The 13,176-nt window shown below is 39.3% G+C and overlaps 2 protein-coding genes across 3 annotated transcripts in view; both read left to right on the forward strand.

Moving 5' to 3' along the window:
• LOC119893815 (NACHT, LRR and PYD domains-containing protein 12-like) overlaps positions 1-13,176 on the forward strand; it is a 636,326-nt gene that overhangs the window by 401,808 nt on the left and 221,342 nt on the right. The window lies entirely within an intron of this gene.
• The window catches only part of LOC119896424 (sodium channel protein type 4 subunit alpha-like), a 212,026-nt gene that overhangs the window by 60,805 nt on the left and 138,045 nt on the right, over positions 1-13,176 (forward strand). The window contains 2 exon segments of the mRNA XM_038709856.1: positions 2,181-2,270; positions 3,460-3,588. Coding sequence (XP_038565784.1) covers positions 2,181-2,270; positions 3,460-3,588 — 219 coding nt within the window.

The following is a 13,176-nucleotide window of genomic DNA, read 5'->3' on the forward strand; positions in this document are numbered from 1 at the left end:
ATATGTTAGCTGTCTGATTTGTGTGCTATAGGTTTAGACCAGGCCAAAACTTTTAGCAATTCCAGTGCAGTAACCTAATTTTTATGACTTAGGTTGACAGCTCTGTTTTCTGGATGGTTGCCTTGTGTCAACATTTTGTTAGCATTCTGTCGGTGCTGTGATTGAACAGTAAAGATGTATCATTAACTTAGCTCTGTGTTAGCGTTGCATTGTCAGCATGTTAGCGATGCATTAGTGCTGTTTTGGCATTATGTTTTTGTAATGGTACAGACAACACACCATGTAATGTATGTCTTTAAATCTTTATATTAAATAATAATGATCTGTTCTAAATAATCGGCAACTTAATCAAAAATGAAAATCCTGATCCCTGCGTCCTTCCTCTCTAGGTTTGTGCTATTGATCCAGACATGTTTCCTCCCTGCTCTTCTTTTAAAATAAAAGCAGACAGCGGAGCAGCTCCACTGCCCTGTGAGAAATGAGCTTTGAAAGGATTTGATTTGGGATGAAAACATTTAAAGTGATTCACTGTCCCAGTCCTGACTCCTGAATGATGGAGACAAGGAAGACGCACATGTTTGAAAGAAAGAGGGAGTAAAAAGGTGAGCGAGAGGAAGGTAGGTCCCGTGGAAGATGTGGGAGGTGTAATGACATTACTGGTATGGTGGCCTGGGAGGTCCACAACAGCAGGGCTATCATTAAGGCATAATTAGCTCCTGGCTCTGCGGCGGCGGCGGCGGGGGGACATTTGCGTTGTTTGTCAATCGGTAACCATATTATCTCGCCGCCTGCCACCGCGCTCCAGCAACATCATTACAGCCGGCACTCAATCAACAATTAGCCTGCAGCTCAAACAACTTTCAGCTGGAGTTTTTCGTCGCTTTCACACGGGGAGTATGTTCCTACTGCCAAATTACAATAATTATGATTCATTTATAGCTGTGATTGACAGCAGAGCAAGGTCTCACAAAGTCTCTCCCACCTCATCGCGTGTATCGTGCTGAACGTGGCAGGTGAAGGTGATATTTAACATGCATTGCTGCCTTCTGACAGTTCGGAAAGTTTCTGCTCCCTCTATTTGATGATTAGACAAGAGTGGGCCTTTTCTCCAATTTGGTGCTGTTAATGGCATATTAATTTGCTGTATTGAATGTGGCAGGCATCGGAGGGGAACACATGCTAACTTGGCGCAGCCTTTCAGTTCACTTCGTCTTTATTTAGCCCTAATGGGAAATCAGTGAAAGGTATTTAAAAAAAAAAAAAAGCTCATGTAAAATCACTTCGGCATGTAGTCGGTACACACGCACACACACACACACACACACACACACACACACACACACACACACACACACTGTGGCAAAAAGAGACGTTTTTACATTTACATTTCAGGCGCTTAGCTGACACTCTGCAGAGAGACTCACAATGAGGGAGCAAGTCATAAAAGCTTCAGTTGCTCGATCGCCAACATTACACTGACGACATTTCCATTTTACATTTGACTTGGTGCTCTTCTCCACAGTGACTAAGAGCCGTAAATCACAGAAAAGTACACTCAATCGACTGTCGAATTCTCTTTCTAGCAATTTTTGTCCTCTGTGCTAAACCCCAGTCACCTGCTTTGCAACAAACTATAAAAAGTGTTTCACAAATTTGAGGTAATAGCAGGTCAAACTTCGGACTTTTATGACGTGTTTTCTTGACTGTTACTTATATAATATTTAGTACTTTGTGACAGGTGTTACCCAGTAAATTATTTCTCCACCTGATCCCAAATTCAAGATGGATTATGAGACAATGGGCTCCTGAACATATCTAGAGTCACCCCCCAAGTCCTGCCGCCAGAGAAAACTTCCTGGAGGGACATTTTTTAATCTCTAATTTCATTTTGATGCATGGTTGGTTAGAACTAAGGGACAGATTGTGGATTTGTTCCATTAAAATGTTGTGAGAGGGCTGCTTTTGTCATTGTGAGTTTCTTGCACGCATTGTAACTGGAATTGAATCCCTTTGCGCTGCAGAGGTTGTGCGACTACCACACACACCACCTGTGTGACTCTTGGGATTCCTGCATAATAATATAATGACACATTCTGTTTTTCTTTCTATCGTGTGCTGTATGTGGTGTTACTGCAGGTGTGAATATAATGTGAAGCCTCCTTTTTCCTTAACCTGCTCACGTTGTTCAGTTTGTTCATCATGTGCACCATCCTGACCAACTGCTGCTTCATGGCCATGTCCGAGCCGGCGTACTGGGCCAAATACCTGGAGTAAGTACACCTGTCTGTCTGTCTTTGGCCAGTTGTATCCCTCAGTCAAAGCTCAGTCAACTTTGGGAGGGGATTCCCACACACTGTCTAACTGCTGTTGAATGTAGTGCTGCCAGGAGATGCCAGTACACTGTGGTCTGATGGTGCAAAGGCATCCAGGACAAAGAAAGGAACTTATGAGGCAGGGTGGAGGGAGACCAGTTCAGAGGGAGAAATTTGGCTGATCATTCTGCACAAACTGTGGTGATCAAAGTGTAAAGCTTATTTTTAGACTAATGCCATTTTAACTCAGGAGACCCAGGGTGAAAGTCAAAGGTGACAGGTTTTAAGGTAAATAACATTTTGTAGGTGACTTACATAATCTTTTCCTAAACCTAACCAAGTGGTTTTGCTCCACAATATTCACCACGTGTTAAATGTCACTTATGTAATTTGTAAACGCTGGTAGTACATGAACGTTCATATATGTCGTTGTAATTTTCTTTAAAGGCATATAAGTAGTTTTGGAAATGGTCGTATATGACTCTTGATAATTGACTTATTTTGTTATTTAGGTATGAGGATGTGTTGTTGCAGAAAATTGTTCCCCATGAAAATTAGGATTGTCTTAAAATGTTGTTTAAAAACTTTGCCACTTAAACTATATTAATACCTTGATACCACAAGGGGGACTGGTGAAAATGTGTATTTTTGTGACCCTTGAAAGTATTTCAGCACTGGTTTCCAGCGGCTGCTGCTGACGTGACTGCCTCCCTCCTGTCTGTCTGTCTTTGTACGCTTGAGTTGACACCCTGTTGGGTCAAACTTGTTTCTGGGGACAAAATAAATAAGTGAAGGATGTTTGGCTGCAAGTCGAGGCTCTGCTGATTCTATGAATAATAATCCTGCTTTTCTCTCTCTCTCTTCTCCTTTCTCCCCTCTTTCTCATCCTCCTTTCCGCCTCCTCCTCCTGGCGTTTCTGTTCGTCCTTAACATTTCTCTCCTAACATTTGTCTTTGTTCCCTCCCCTCTCTGTCTCTCTCTTCTTTTTCCCTCTCTTCCCTTTGTTTCTGTCTCCTTCCTCCTTTATTTCCATTTATCTCCCCCGAATTCTTCGTTCCTCTTCCCTCTCCATTGTTGACCTTATTCTTTTTACTTCTATTTCTCTTAATGCCCTCCCTTTCTCTTTTCATTCCCCCCACTCTCTCAGGTATACCTTCACAGGTATCTATACATTCGAGTCTCTCATAAAGATCTTGGCGAGGGGTTTCTGTGTGGGACCCTTCACCTTCCTGAGGGACCCCTGGAACTGGCTCGACTTTAGCGTCATCGTCATGGCGTGAGTCAAACACACACACACACACACAATATTCACACATTATAAAGTTTCTCCCAGGGCTTCACAAGTATCTTAGCATGTTCATCGATATCTGTATGGATTACAAAGTGTAAGCCTCTCATTCACCTATTTGTAGTTTTAAATTTCACAAATCAAGAGGCAATAAAAAAGAAAACCTAATAAATACTGAAAATAGAAAGCAAACCCATTTGAATTATGAAAAGGAAAGAGGTAATACAGTAGAAAATGTTGCAGGTTAATAGATGATACATGAATTTGAGTTGGTACAGATATTTAAGAAAAGATTCAGGTTTCTACGAATTCGAGGAAAGGCCTCAAAAACATCTGAAACAGACCTTAGCTTTATTTGGTGTCATGCTACAGTACAATCAATACTTCCCGTTCGTGTTTCAAATTAAAAGCCCACCAGAAAAGGAGAGTGATTATGTAATTTCAGCTGCTGGAAGGCTTTTAATGTGAAACATCTGTGCAGGAAAAGAAGTGCAAAGTAGAACAGGGTGGAATTAATCAGCATGTGAGTTCAAAACAGAAAGTCAGCAGGGTGGTGAGTCTGACATGACTCTGTTGTACTGGTGGGATTAAGGCTATGGAATTAAAAATAAACACTTATACAAGCCTGTCTCTGCAGTTGAGGTACATATACTTGAAAATGTATGATTTTAAGTCAGCTAAGCAGACAGGCATTTGTTAAACTCAGACACATTTGCAAAGTAAGGAGAAACTCGGCTCTCTAACTACAGAACTTTGTCTCATTGTGCTGTCAGTCCGAATGATTGGGCCGAAGAAAGAAAGAAAAAACAAACTTCAGGCTGCAGCATCATATATCATTAATACACTTAATAAGCAGAAGTATGGGTGGATCAAAAAATAAATCTGGGCAGTGATGCAAGTTCATGTTTCTCATGTCAATCAAAGTCATTATGTATTTTACTCAAGTGCTTTTGATTTCTGACATTTGTTTTATTTACACTCCACTATATAACAAAATATTGTACTTTTTACTCCACTAATTACATTATATAGATAAATACATAATCACAAAATATGATGCTTTATCATGAACCTACCCAGTAGTGTAACAACTAGTAAAAATGACCAGCTACAATATAAAAATGTGCAATTATTACAACCTTTGTTTACAGAGCACTTCACAGAAAGGTGAAGTGAAATACCACAGTGAATGATAAAATACATGAGGGAGAAAGAAAGATAATAAAATAAGCAGGCAGCTCAGATATAATCCGGATAGGTTTTCTGATAAAGTGCTCTTTAGAGGAGACTTAAAAGAAGACACTGACTCAGACAGCCTTTTTTCCCCGGGCAGGTTGTTCCAGAGCCCTGACAAAAAAAGCTCTGTCCCCTTTAGTTTTCAGCCTGGACTCAGGGTGAGCCAAAAGGCCCCTGCCTTAAGACCTGAAACTACACAATAGTTCATGATTAAAAAGTGTAAAATATAATCTGGAGCCATAAAAGTAATCAATAAGATATTGAAAGCAATGCTAAAACAAACAGGGATTCAATGTAAAGAGGCTACACAGTGTACCAGTAAAATAATCAAATATATCTAAATGTTATATAATAATATTTAAGGACTTAACAAGAACATTTTGCTGATTCTGTACTTTTAGTTTTTAAGTAAATACTTTTAAATACATTTATGCTTTATTTTTATATTGTATTGGGAGTTTTACTAAATGCTGTCTTATCTGGTATCTTCATTGTAATAATTTAGGATTTAAGTTTAATGGCTTATCACTGGTTTTCCCTCAGAAAAGCAGGAGGTGTTTCAAATATTTTGGACATTTCACTGTAAATGTCATGTTTGTTTGCTCTAACTGCTGAATCCGCTCTCCTTGAATTTAATCTCATCACACTGCAGTCTGTCCTGTGTGGTTGGAGGGAGACGGGGGGGGGGTCCTATCCAAGAATAACTTTAATGATTACACACCTGCTCAGATAAAGTGATAATCCTCATAGTAACAGTAATTTGTGGTTTTTAGGGCAAAAACATGACCACAACTGGAGTATTAACCATTCACTTTATGGATTATCTCTCGGCTGTAACCAAGTCAAAAACTTGAGAGTAAAAATAGTGGGTATTTAACATGTCTAGATATACCAGAATGGTACTTTTAATAACTGATTGTGATGCAACCTATATTGCTGCTCTCCTACTTGGTTTTGGCGATTATTAACATCACTTTCAAAATTCTGTCTTTCCTTTTTAAAACGGCCTTGTGTGAGTTCAATATATATTTAAATCTACAGTAAACTCTGTACTTTAAGACAAAACCCCAAAACACTTAAAGTAAAGTATCACAGACAACCGAGGACAGTTGAATATATCGAATATCTAACTAAAACCCCCAAACAAACCAAGTCAATGTGAAGAAATGACAAAAAGACACAATACGCTCGATTAATAAGACAACTTTACTCAGTGTTTTATAGAAAAACAAGTGGTTTCTTCAGTGACACCCATGCATTTTCCAAATTACAGGTTTGAAAGGCCCAAAGGCTCTGTAAACTCACTCCGCACATAAATGACTGTCAAACCGTCAAACCATTTTCTTTTGACTGAGAAAACAATACACAGACACTGCAGCCTCTTTTCCCTCTGATGACGCCCACTCTGCACGCAGCAGCCCAGCATTTTGTCTCAGAAAGGAAAAGATCTTGACCTGTCCACTTCAGCAATGGACTGACTGATGGAAAATCACTGCGTTTGGTTTGGTTAGCGATCAGGTGGCGATCAATCAGAGAGCTGGGGCGCGGAAGGAGGGACGTGGGAAGCGTGCGGCGCCGCCAGGGAAGATAAACGTTCAGAATGAACCGATTGGATCAATAGTTGACCCCGAGGCTCGACTCTGAGGTTAGCTCGTGGTGTAATGAAGCGCTGTCACCTCCACTGCAGCCGCCCGGTAAATTGAAGCGCCTTGATGAAGGTGCCCTTAAAATGGTCGGATGGCCTGCCACCAAATACCTCAGTGGGAGAAATGGCTTCACTTAAAGGACAAATTCACCATTAAAACGGTTATCTGCTGGTGATGTACTTTACATTCTGTCTGCATTCAGCAGGTCAGCGTCTGCCTCATCTCTTTTTAGATAACTGGCCAAACAAAGATGCAGACACGTTTCATCCAGATATTTTCAACAGCTTCATGGAAACACCAAAGACAACGTTCACATGTGGTTTATGCAACGAAAACACTAAGTTAGGGTACGATGATGGCCGGTGTTGCCTTTTTTGATAATAACGAAGAAAAAAAAAAAACTTAATATGGCATCCTTGTACAACTTTATCAGAGAGAAAATCAACAATATTCAACCATAAAACAATAATCGCCGGCACTGCTCAAACCCAACATTTAGACCTTCACAGTCACGCGGTAAAAAGAAAGGCAGAGTCCTTATGGCCACTTCCATCAGGCCGCTGCTTCAAAGCACCTCTGGGGAAAAACGAGAACTCACAAAAACTGTTTTATTCCCCCTGCAATATCTATTTAAAACAAGACCAAATAGACTGTCACTACAGCTTTGCACACCTTCTCTTATTTAGTTATGGAATTGTTTGTCTTTAATTATAATTTTATATGGGTGGAAGTTTTTATGTTATACGTGAGCCCCTGACCTAAGACAAAAGAGTTTTTTGAGTCTAGTTAGTAAGACGTGTCATCCGACCATGTTGGAAATCCAAAATGTTTATAATTGTTAGGAACGGCCACAGTTGAAGGTGGAGTGAAAAGAGAGGAGGGGACGTGATAATGTTAAAATATGGGAATAACAATGCACATTTTTACAGTTTCTCCTGGAAGACATCCATAATATTTGACTCCATTGTTCATGAAAAGTGAAAGAAATTATAAAAAAGACAGTTAGAAAGAGAAGAGAGATCTTCCTGCAAAATACCAGCTTCTACTGACTTGGGTTTAGTCCAGGTTTATGTTGATCTTGCACTTTTATACAGTCACACACACATTCACTTCTGATTTCGGTTTTTTAACACAACTTTTATTTCTAACTTCCCTTAAACATAATTCACGAGGTTAAAGATTTTGCTGTATTATCCGCCATAAAAAAATATAATGATGATGGTGCAGATTTCCTAAAATTATTAACTTAATGTCCACAGAACATATGTGATGTTAATGAGATACATCTATCAAATTTAAGAGGCCTGCAGTGAGTCTGTGGCGACAATACAGACAAATGAATTAAGCTGTTAATTTGAGGGACTAAATTAAGTAAAGGGAGGGTTTGATTTAGTAGCCCACAAGCACCAATTATCCACTCATTTGAGAGTTTTAATTACTAAATTGAGAGAAGGAAATACATATATTTAGCATGCAAGTGACTAATTAATCAAAATGTACTCCTTCTTGTGGGGGTCGCTCTAAATTTTTTTGCAAATAAAATCAACATTTGTCTTGAATATATTAAATTTACACAAATAAAGGCTACAGGTTTACCTCAAAACAGACTTTCATAAACTCTGTCTGTCGTTTGGTGAAAAAGTGTTGATCTCTCGTTTGGCCTCGCAGTGACACACACACCAGTCAGTAGGCGTGTGTCCTTGAACGTCCTGTGGTCAGATGGATCTTTAGCAGGACAGGAACACATAAGTCACACCCCCCCCATACCATACACACACACACACACACACACACACATACACACTGAGGATGGAGAACATGTGAATGTGTGGTCATATACACAAAAACACATGCACTATCAATACCATGATAGTTTGTATGGACATATCTGCAAACACATATACACACACACTCCGCCCCTGACACATCACCCCTCTGTTGCCCGAGCTTTATTAAAACCAGAGTGATGGTTGGTAAATGGACACACACACACACAGACACACACACACACACACACACTAAAGGTCTGATTGATGCTCTCCTCCCATCCCATTGAGTCAGGATTCCCATGGTAACAAAGTCCATCACCCTCCCCTGCACACACACACACACACATACACACACACACACACACACATACACACATACACACACACACACACACACACACACACACACTCGGCCCACCCCTGTATTACTGATATTGCTGGTGTAATGACATGTTAATGGCTGCCATCACCAGACCAGCAGCAGCAGACTTGTCAGCCATTTTCACAGCATTAAAGGTGCAACATTTTATATCTTCTTAGCTTAATAAAATCGCCAATAAATCTCCTCTAGGTTAATTAAAAAATATTACCATAAAGACATGAGACTCTAATCAAGCAGAACATTGACTGTCATCAACTCTTACTCTTCCATTTCCCTGATGGTGTTGTCAGATTTAATGCAAAGCAAATTTTTAGTGGTGGCCCAGTTTCCCAGTTTAAGTTTAATTCATGGAGATTTGGATACAAGAAAATTAGTATGAGACCGAAATAAGATAACACACCTGATTTATGCATATGTTGCAGCTAGCTATGGTTGTGCAGTTGGTACACTGACTGATTCCAGCAAACAAAGACAATCCAGCAATTTAATATGTGTGAATAATGCACATTCCAGCCTGCTCTCATTCCCAGAGGGTCAAATACCTACGCTTTGTCACATCTTTCAAAGTCTGGTACCAACTTACATGGCACATTTAGCGCCATTGATCAACGCTAAAAGTATAATTAACAGAAAAGTCTGAGTAAGGCGATGGTTGGGTAGGACGGGTGGGAAAAATACTGGACTTTTACCCAGGAGACCGGTGTTCGTTTCCCATGTGAAAGAAAATGCCAACATTGATTCCTTTTAGTGAAGCTACGTAAGTAGAGTTACGTAACTTAAGTCATGTAAGTTTTGGTGCCTAAACCTAACCTAATTGCGATGTTTCACATCATATTTATTCTTGATCAGCGAGCCCCACACGTACAATGTGACACCCTTGGATGAGAACGGGTTGTATATTTAGTGTGAACGCACCATAACAAAGCAAACTGAGGTTTTGCTCTATGAAGGAGGTGGAAGGAGTCACAGTGGTGTTTCCCTATGGTTCCTAACAGTAATTTAGACAACTGACCCAAATTGGTTTGCTCCCACATACAACATCTCAAAGGATATCTGAAAAATTTAAATCACATATTTAGATGTTGCATATAGATTATTATCCATTTTTTCCTTTTTAAATTGTATGGAGGTCCAGCAGCTGGAAAACTTTGCCAAAGAGCAAAAGTTTGAGTTTAAATAAATTTGATTATTTTTAAGTTGAAGTTTCTACAGGATAACTATTTGCCAGCCACACATTTTATCTTTTAACCTATTCAAAACCTGCATGTCACCCCTAAAACAGTGCGAAGCCTCATCTAGAAAGGTGGTTTTCAGAAATAAACACCGCAAAATGTTTGTTTTTATCTTAAATTGGTGGGAAGGCCAAAGTGGGGAAGCCAATAACCGGCCGCATCACCTTTTTTCAGGATAAAATGAATCAGTGACTTCATTTAAAGCCAAGTAACAAAAAGACAAAAAGGTTTGTAACCAACTGACCCATTAAAACATGGATAACATACAGTATTAATATGTAACACGCTATGGACACATTACCGCCAGGGCAGAAGCGATCCTTTGGCCTCTCCGGTGTAAAGTGTCTCTGCCGTCACTGGTTCTATCTACTGGTCATCTCGACCTGCATCTAAACGGCCTGTTATGGCTGCTGCACCCCCCCCCCCACACTGTAATTCAATCAGCCTGCCAGTCAACGGCGGTGAAATATGAGCCGTAATGGAGGGCCGTTAGCAGCTCGGGATCAGATGACTCAATCTAACCGGGGTCCCAAAATGGCCGCCGTCGTTTGGCACCCTTCCTGCCTCACCCGATTCAGTCTAAAGGGGAGAGAAATGGGACCTTCACAGCAAGCTCTTCATACGCTATTGATGGAAATTATTACTTTTTCTTATAGGTTTCTTTTTGGTTTCAACCAAGTTTGAATTTAACAGATTTTCCAATTAACATAGAAGGTGCCTGAACAGGGTTATCTTAAATAAAATAATCTGTACCATACTATTGTACATCTGCAGTTCAACATTTTCATGTTCATTTATGTACACACAAACATATACATTTGTGAGGAGCATACCTTTAAGTAATTTTGAAGCAATGAAATGCAGTGATATTCCCTCACAGTTGGATCTTAAATGTACAGTTTATATTTGTATTAAGTTGTTTTCATGTTCTTTTTGCAACAAAACCAATTTCCTTAATTGTCACACTGCCAATGGCAAGGTCATTGTATTTGTGGAGGATTTCCAGCGATCATGGTAAATTTAATTAAAATATACAGTCCAGACATGACAACAGGCTTGGCGTTATCCCTAATGGTACTGTCTTTAACAGCCCTGCAAGAATGGAGCTCTTTCTTTGACTGGAAAACATAAATAAATAAACATAATTTTTGGGAAAAAGGGTTGCCTGTAGCCTCGCAATGATTTGTACCGAAACAATTTAGGAAGACGGGAATGGGGCAATCTCAAATTATCATTGAAGTATTTGTGGCCTTCTTGTGCTGCAATTTCTTCTTACTTATCTATTGACAATATGACATGTTTGAGTGGACTGATATATTTGCCATGACAATGACAAATATATGATGCCTTCATTATGATTGACTTAGTTGCTTATATAATTAAGATGTTGAAAAGCTAAATAAATTTGGACATATATATATGAACAAAATTATAAACGCAAAACTTTTGTTTTTTTCCCCCCATTCATCATGAGCTGAACTCAAAGATCTAAGACTTTCTGGAGTGGCCTTTTATTGTGGCCAGCCTGAGGCACACCTGTGCAATACCCATGCTGTCTGATCAGCATCTTGATATGCCACACCTGTGAAGTAGATGGATTATCTCGGCAAAGGAGAAGTGCTCACTACCATGGATTTTGACAGATTTGTGAACAATATTGAGAGAAATAGGCTTTTGTGTAAATAGAGTCTTAAATCTTTAAGTTTAGCTCATGATGAATGGGGGCATTAACAAAAGTGTTGCATTTATAATTTTGTTCAGTGTATATATGCAAATATTCATCACAATATTAACTTCTAACATAGGTTAGGTTTCAGATATTATATCATCTTGTTAATTTCCAAATCTGTAAAAATGCATTACCTGATTGTATTATAGTAGAAAATGTCACCCCCAAATTAGCCGCAACCTCTCTGTTGGTGATTTAAAACTGAAAACAGTTCACAGCAGGTTTTGGTGCACTGTTGGTGCACCAAATTAGGGTTGCACTTTGAAATCATCATCACAGTATTTTCAGACTTTCCTATGTTTTTCTTCTTTTGTTGTATGTTGACAACCACCACACTGCACCCTACAGGCTGTTAACAGAGTTTATCAAAGTAGGGAACCTGCAGGCGCTGAGAACCTTTAGAGTGCTGAGAGCCCTGAAAACTATCTCAGTCATCCCAGGTAAGGCCTCACCAGCACCAGGGGGCGAAAAGGGACAGAAAAAAAACCCACTCGCCATCGTAACGTCGTCATGAACGTCCTCTCTTGTTCGTCCCATGTCTGCCGTGTCTTGCAGCACCAGCCCCCAGCCCACTTCCCACTCTCTGCCCAAACAGGGGTCAGCGGTGTAATCACCTGATCTGAACTGATGACACAGTGAAGAAGGAAAAGTCAGATAGGTAAAAGCTGAACACATGATCCTTAACTGGAGATTTTAAACACCTTCAAAGTGCCTTTGTGGCTCGTATATAACGTAAATGTGTAACATAACTTGGCTAATTAGCACATTTCAGGCAAAATTGATGATGAGCAAACAACAGTTGTTGTTAATACTGACAGATTAACTAGACTACACTTTTCAAACCAGTTGGAAAAACCTTAAAAGATAAGATAATAACTTGATTGATTTGTTGGATTAAATTAACCCTGAAAAGCAATAGAGATGTTTCCTAATCAATAGCCTACAGTTAATATTGGCTACTAAGAAATACTGTTTATGCATATTTACTGACATAACGTACTAAAACAGCTGTTTTCTAACATTACAGGAACTTTGTTTAATATTTATTCTATACCTTATAAACAAAGCGTAAGGATTTTATGCTAAAGGTACCCTTCAGCGTCCGTATAAAACGCCACTGTTTGCTACGTTGCAGCAAAACAAGGGAAGCTAACCCTACCTTTTAGCACATCGGCCGTGAGGCATATTGCACATATTAATTTTTGAGAAATAAGTGTAACATTACTGTATTTGCTAACCAGATAGGTTGTGGAAGTATGCAAGTAATTAGCGAGTGTTCCGTAGCATTAAGCTAAATGTTAATGTTAGCTAATAAAGGAAACAGTTGCTTTAGAATTAGCATAAAGCATGCTAACTGTTTGATTTGCAAAAACACGGCAGTTAAGTTTGACATTTCCTGTTTGGTTTTTTTCCTCTATTTTCCAGTTATCGTCAATGCTATGAATCTGGACTAGCAGTATATTTTAGCAATTAATTGCGTAAAAATGGCCATGCTGGTATCATTTGCTCTAAAGCTAATTGATTCGTTGATTGACAGAAAATTAATTAGCAACAATTGAATTTTTTTTTAAGCATAAATGCC

The sequence above is a fragment of the Micropterus salmoides genome, unplaced genomic scaffold, assembly GCF_014851395.1.
Source record: "Micropterus salmoides isolate LMB-PRFRI ecotype aquatic unplaced genomic scaffold, ASM1485139v1 Ms_hic_scaffold_1, whole genome shotgun sequence".
Classification (NCBI taxonomy): Eukaryota; Metazoa; Chordata; class Actinopteri; order Centrarchiformes; family Centrarchidae; genus Micropterus; species Micropterus salmoides.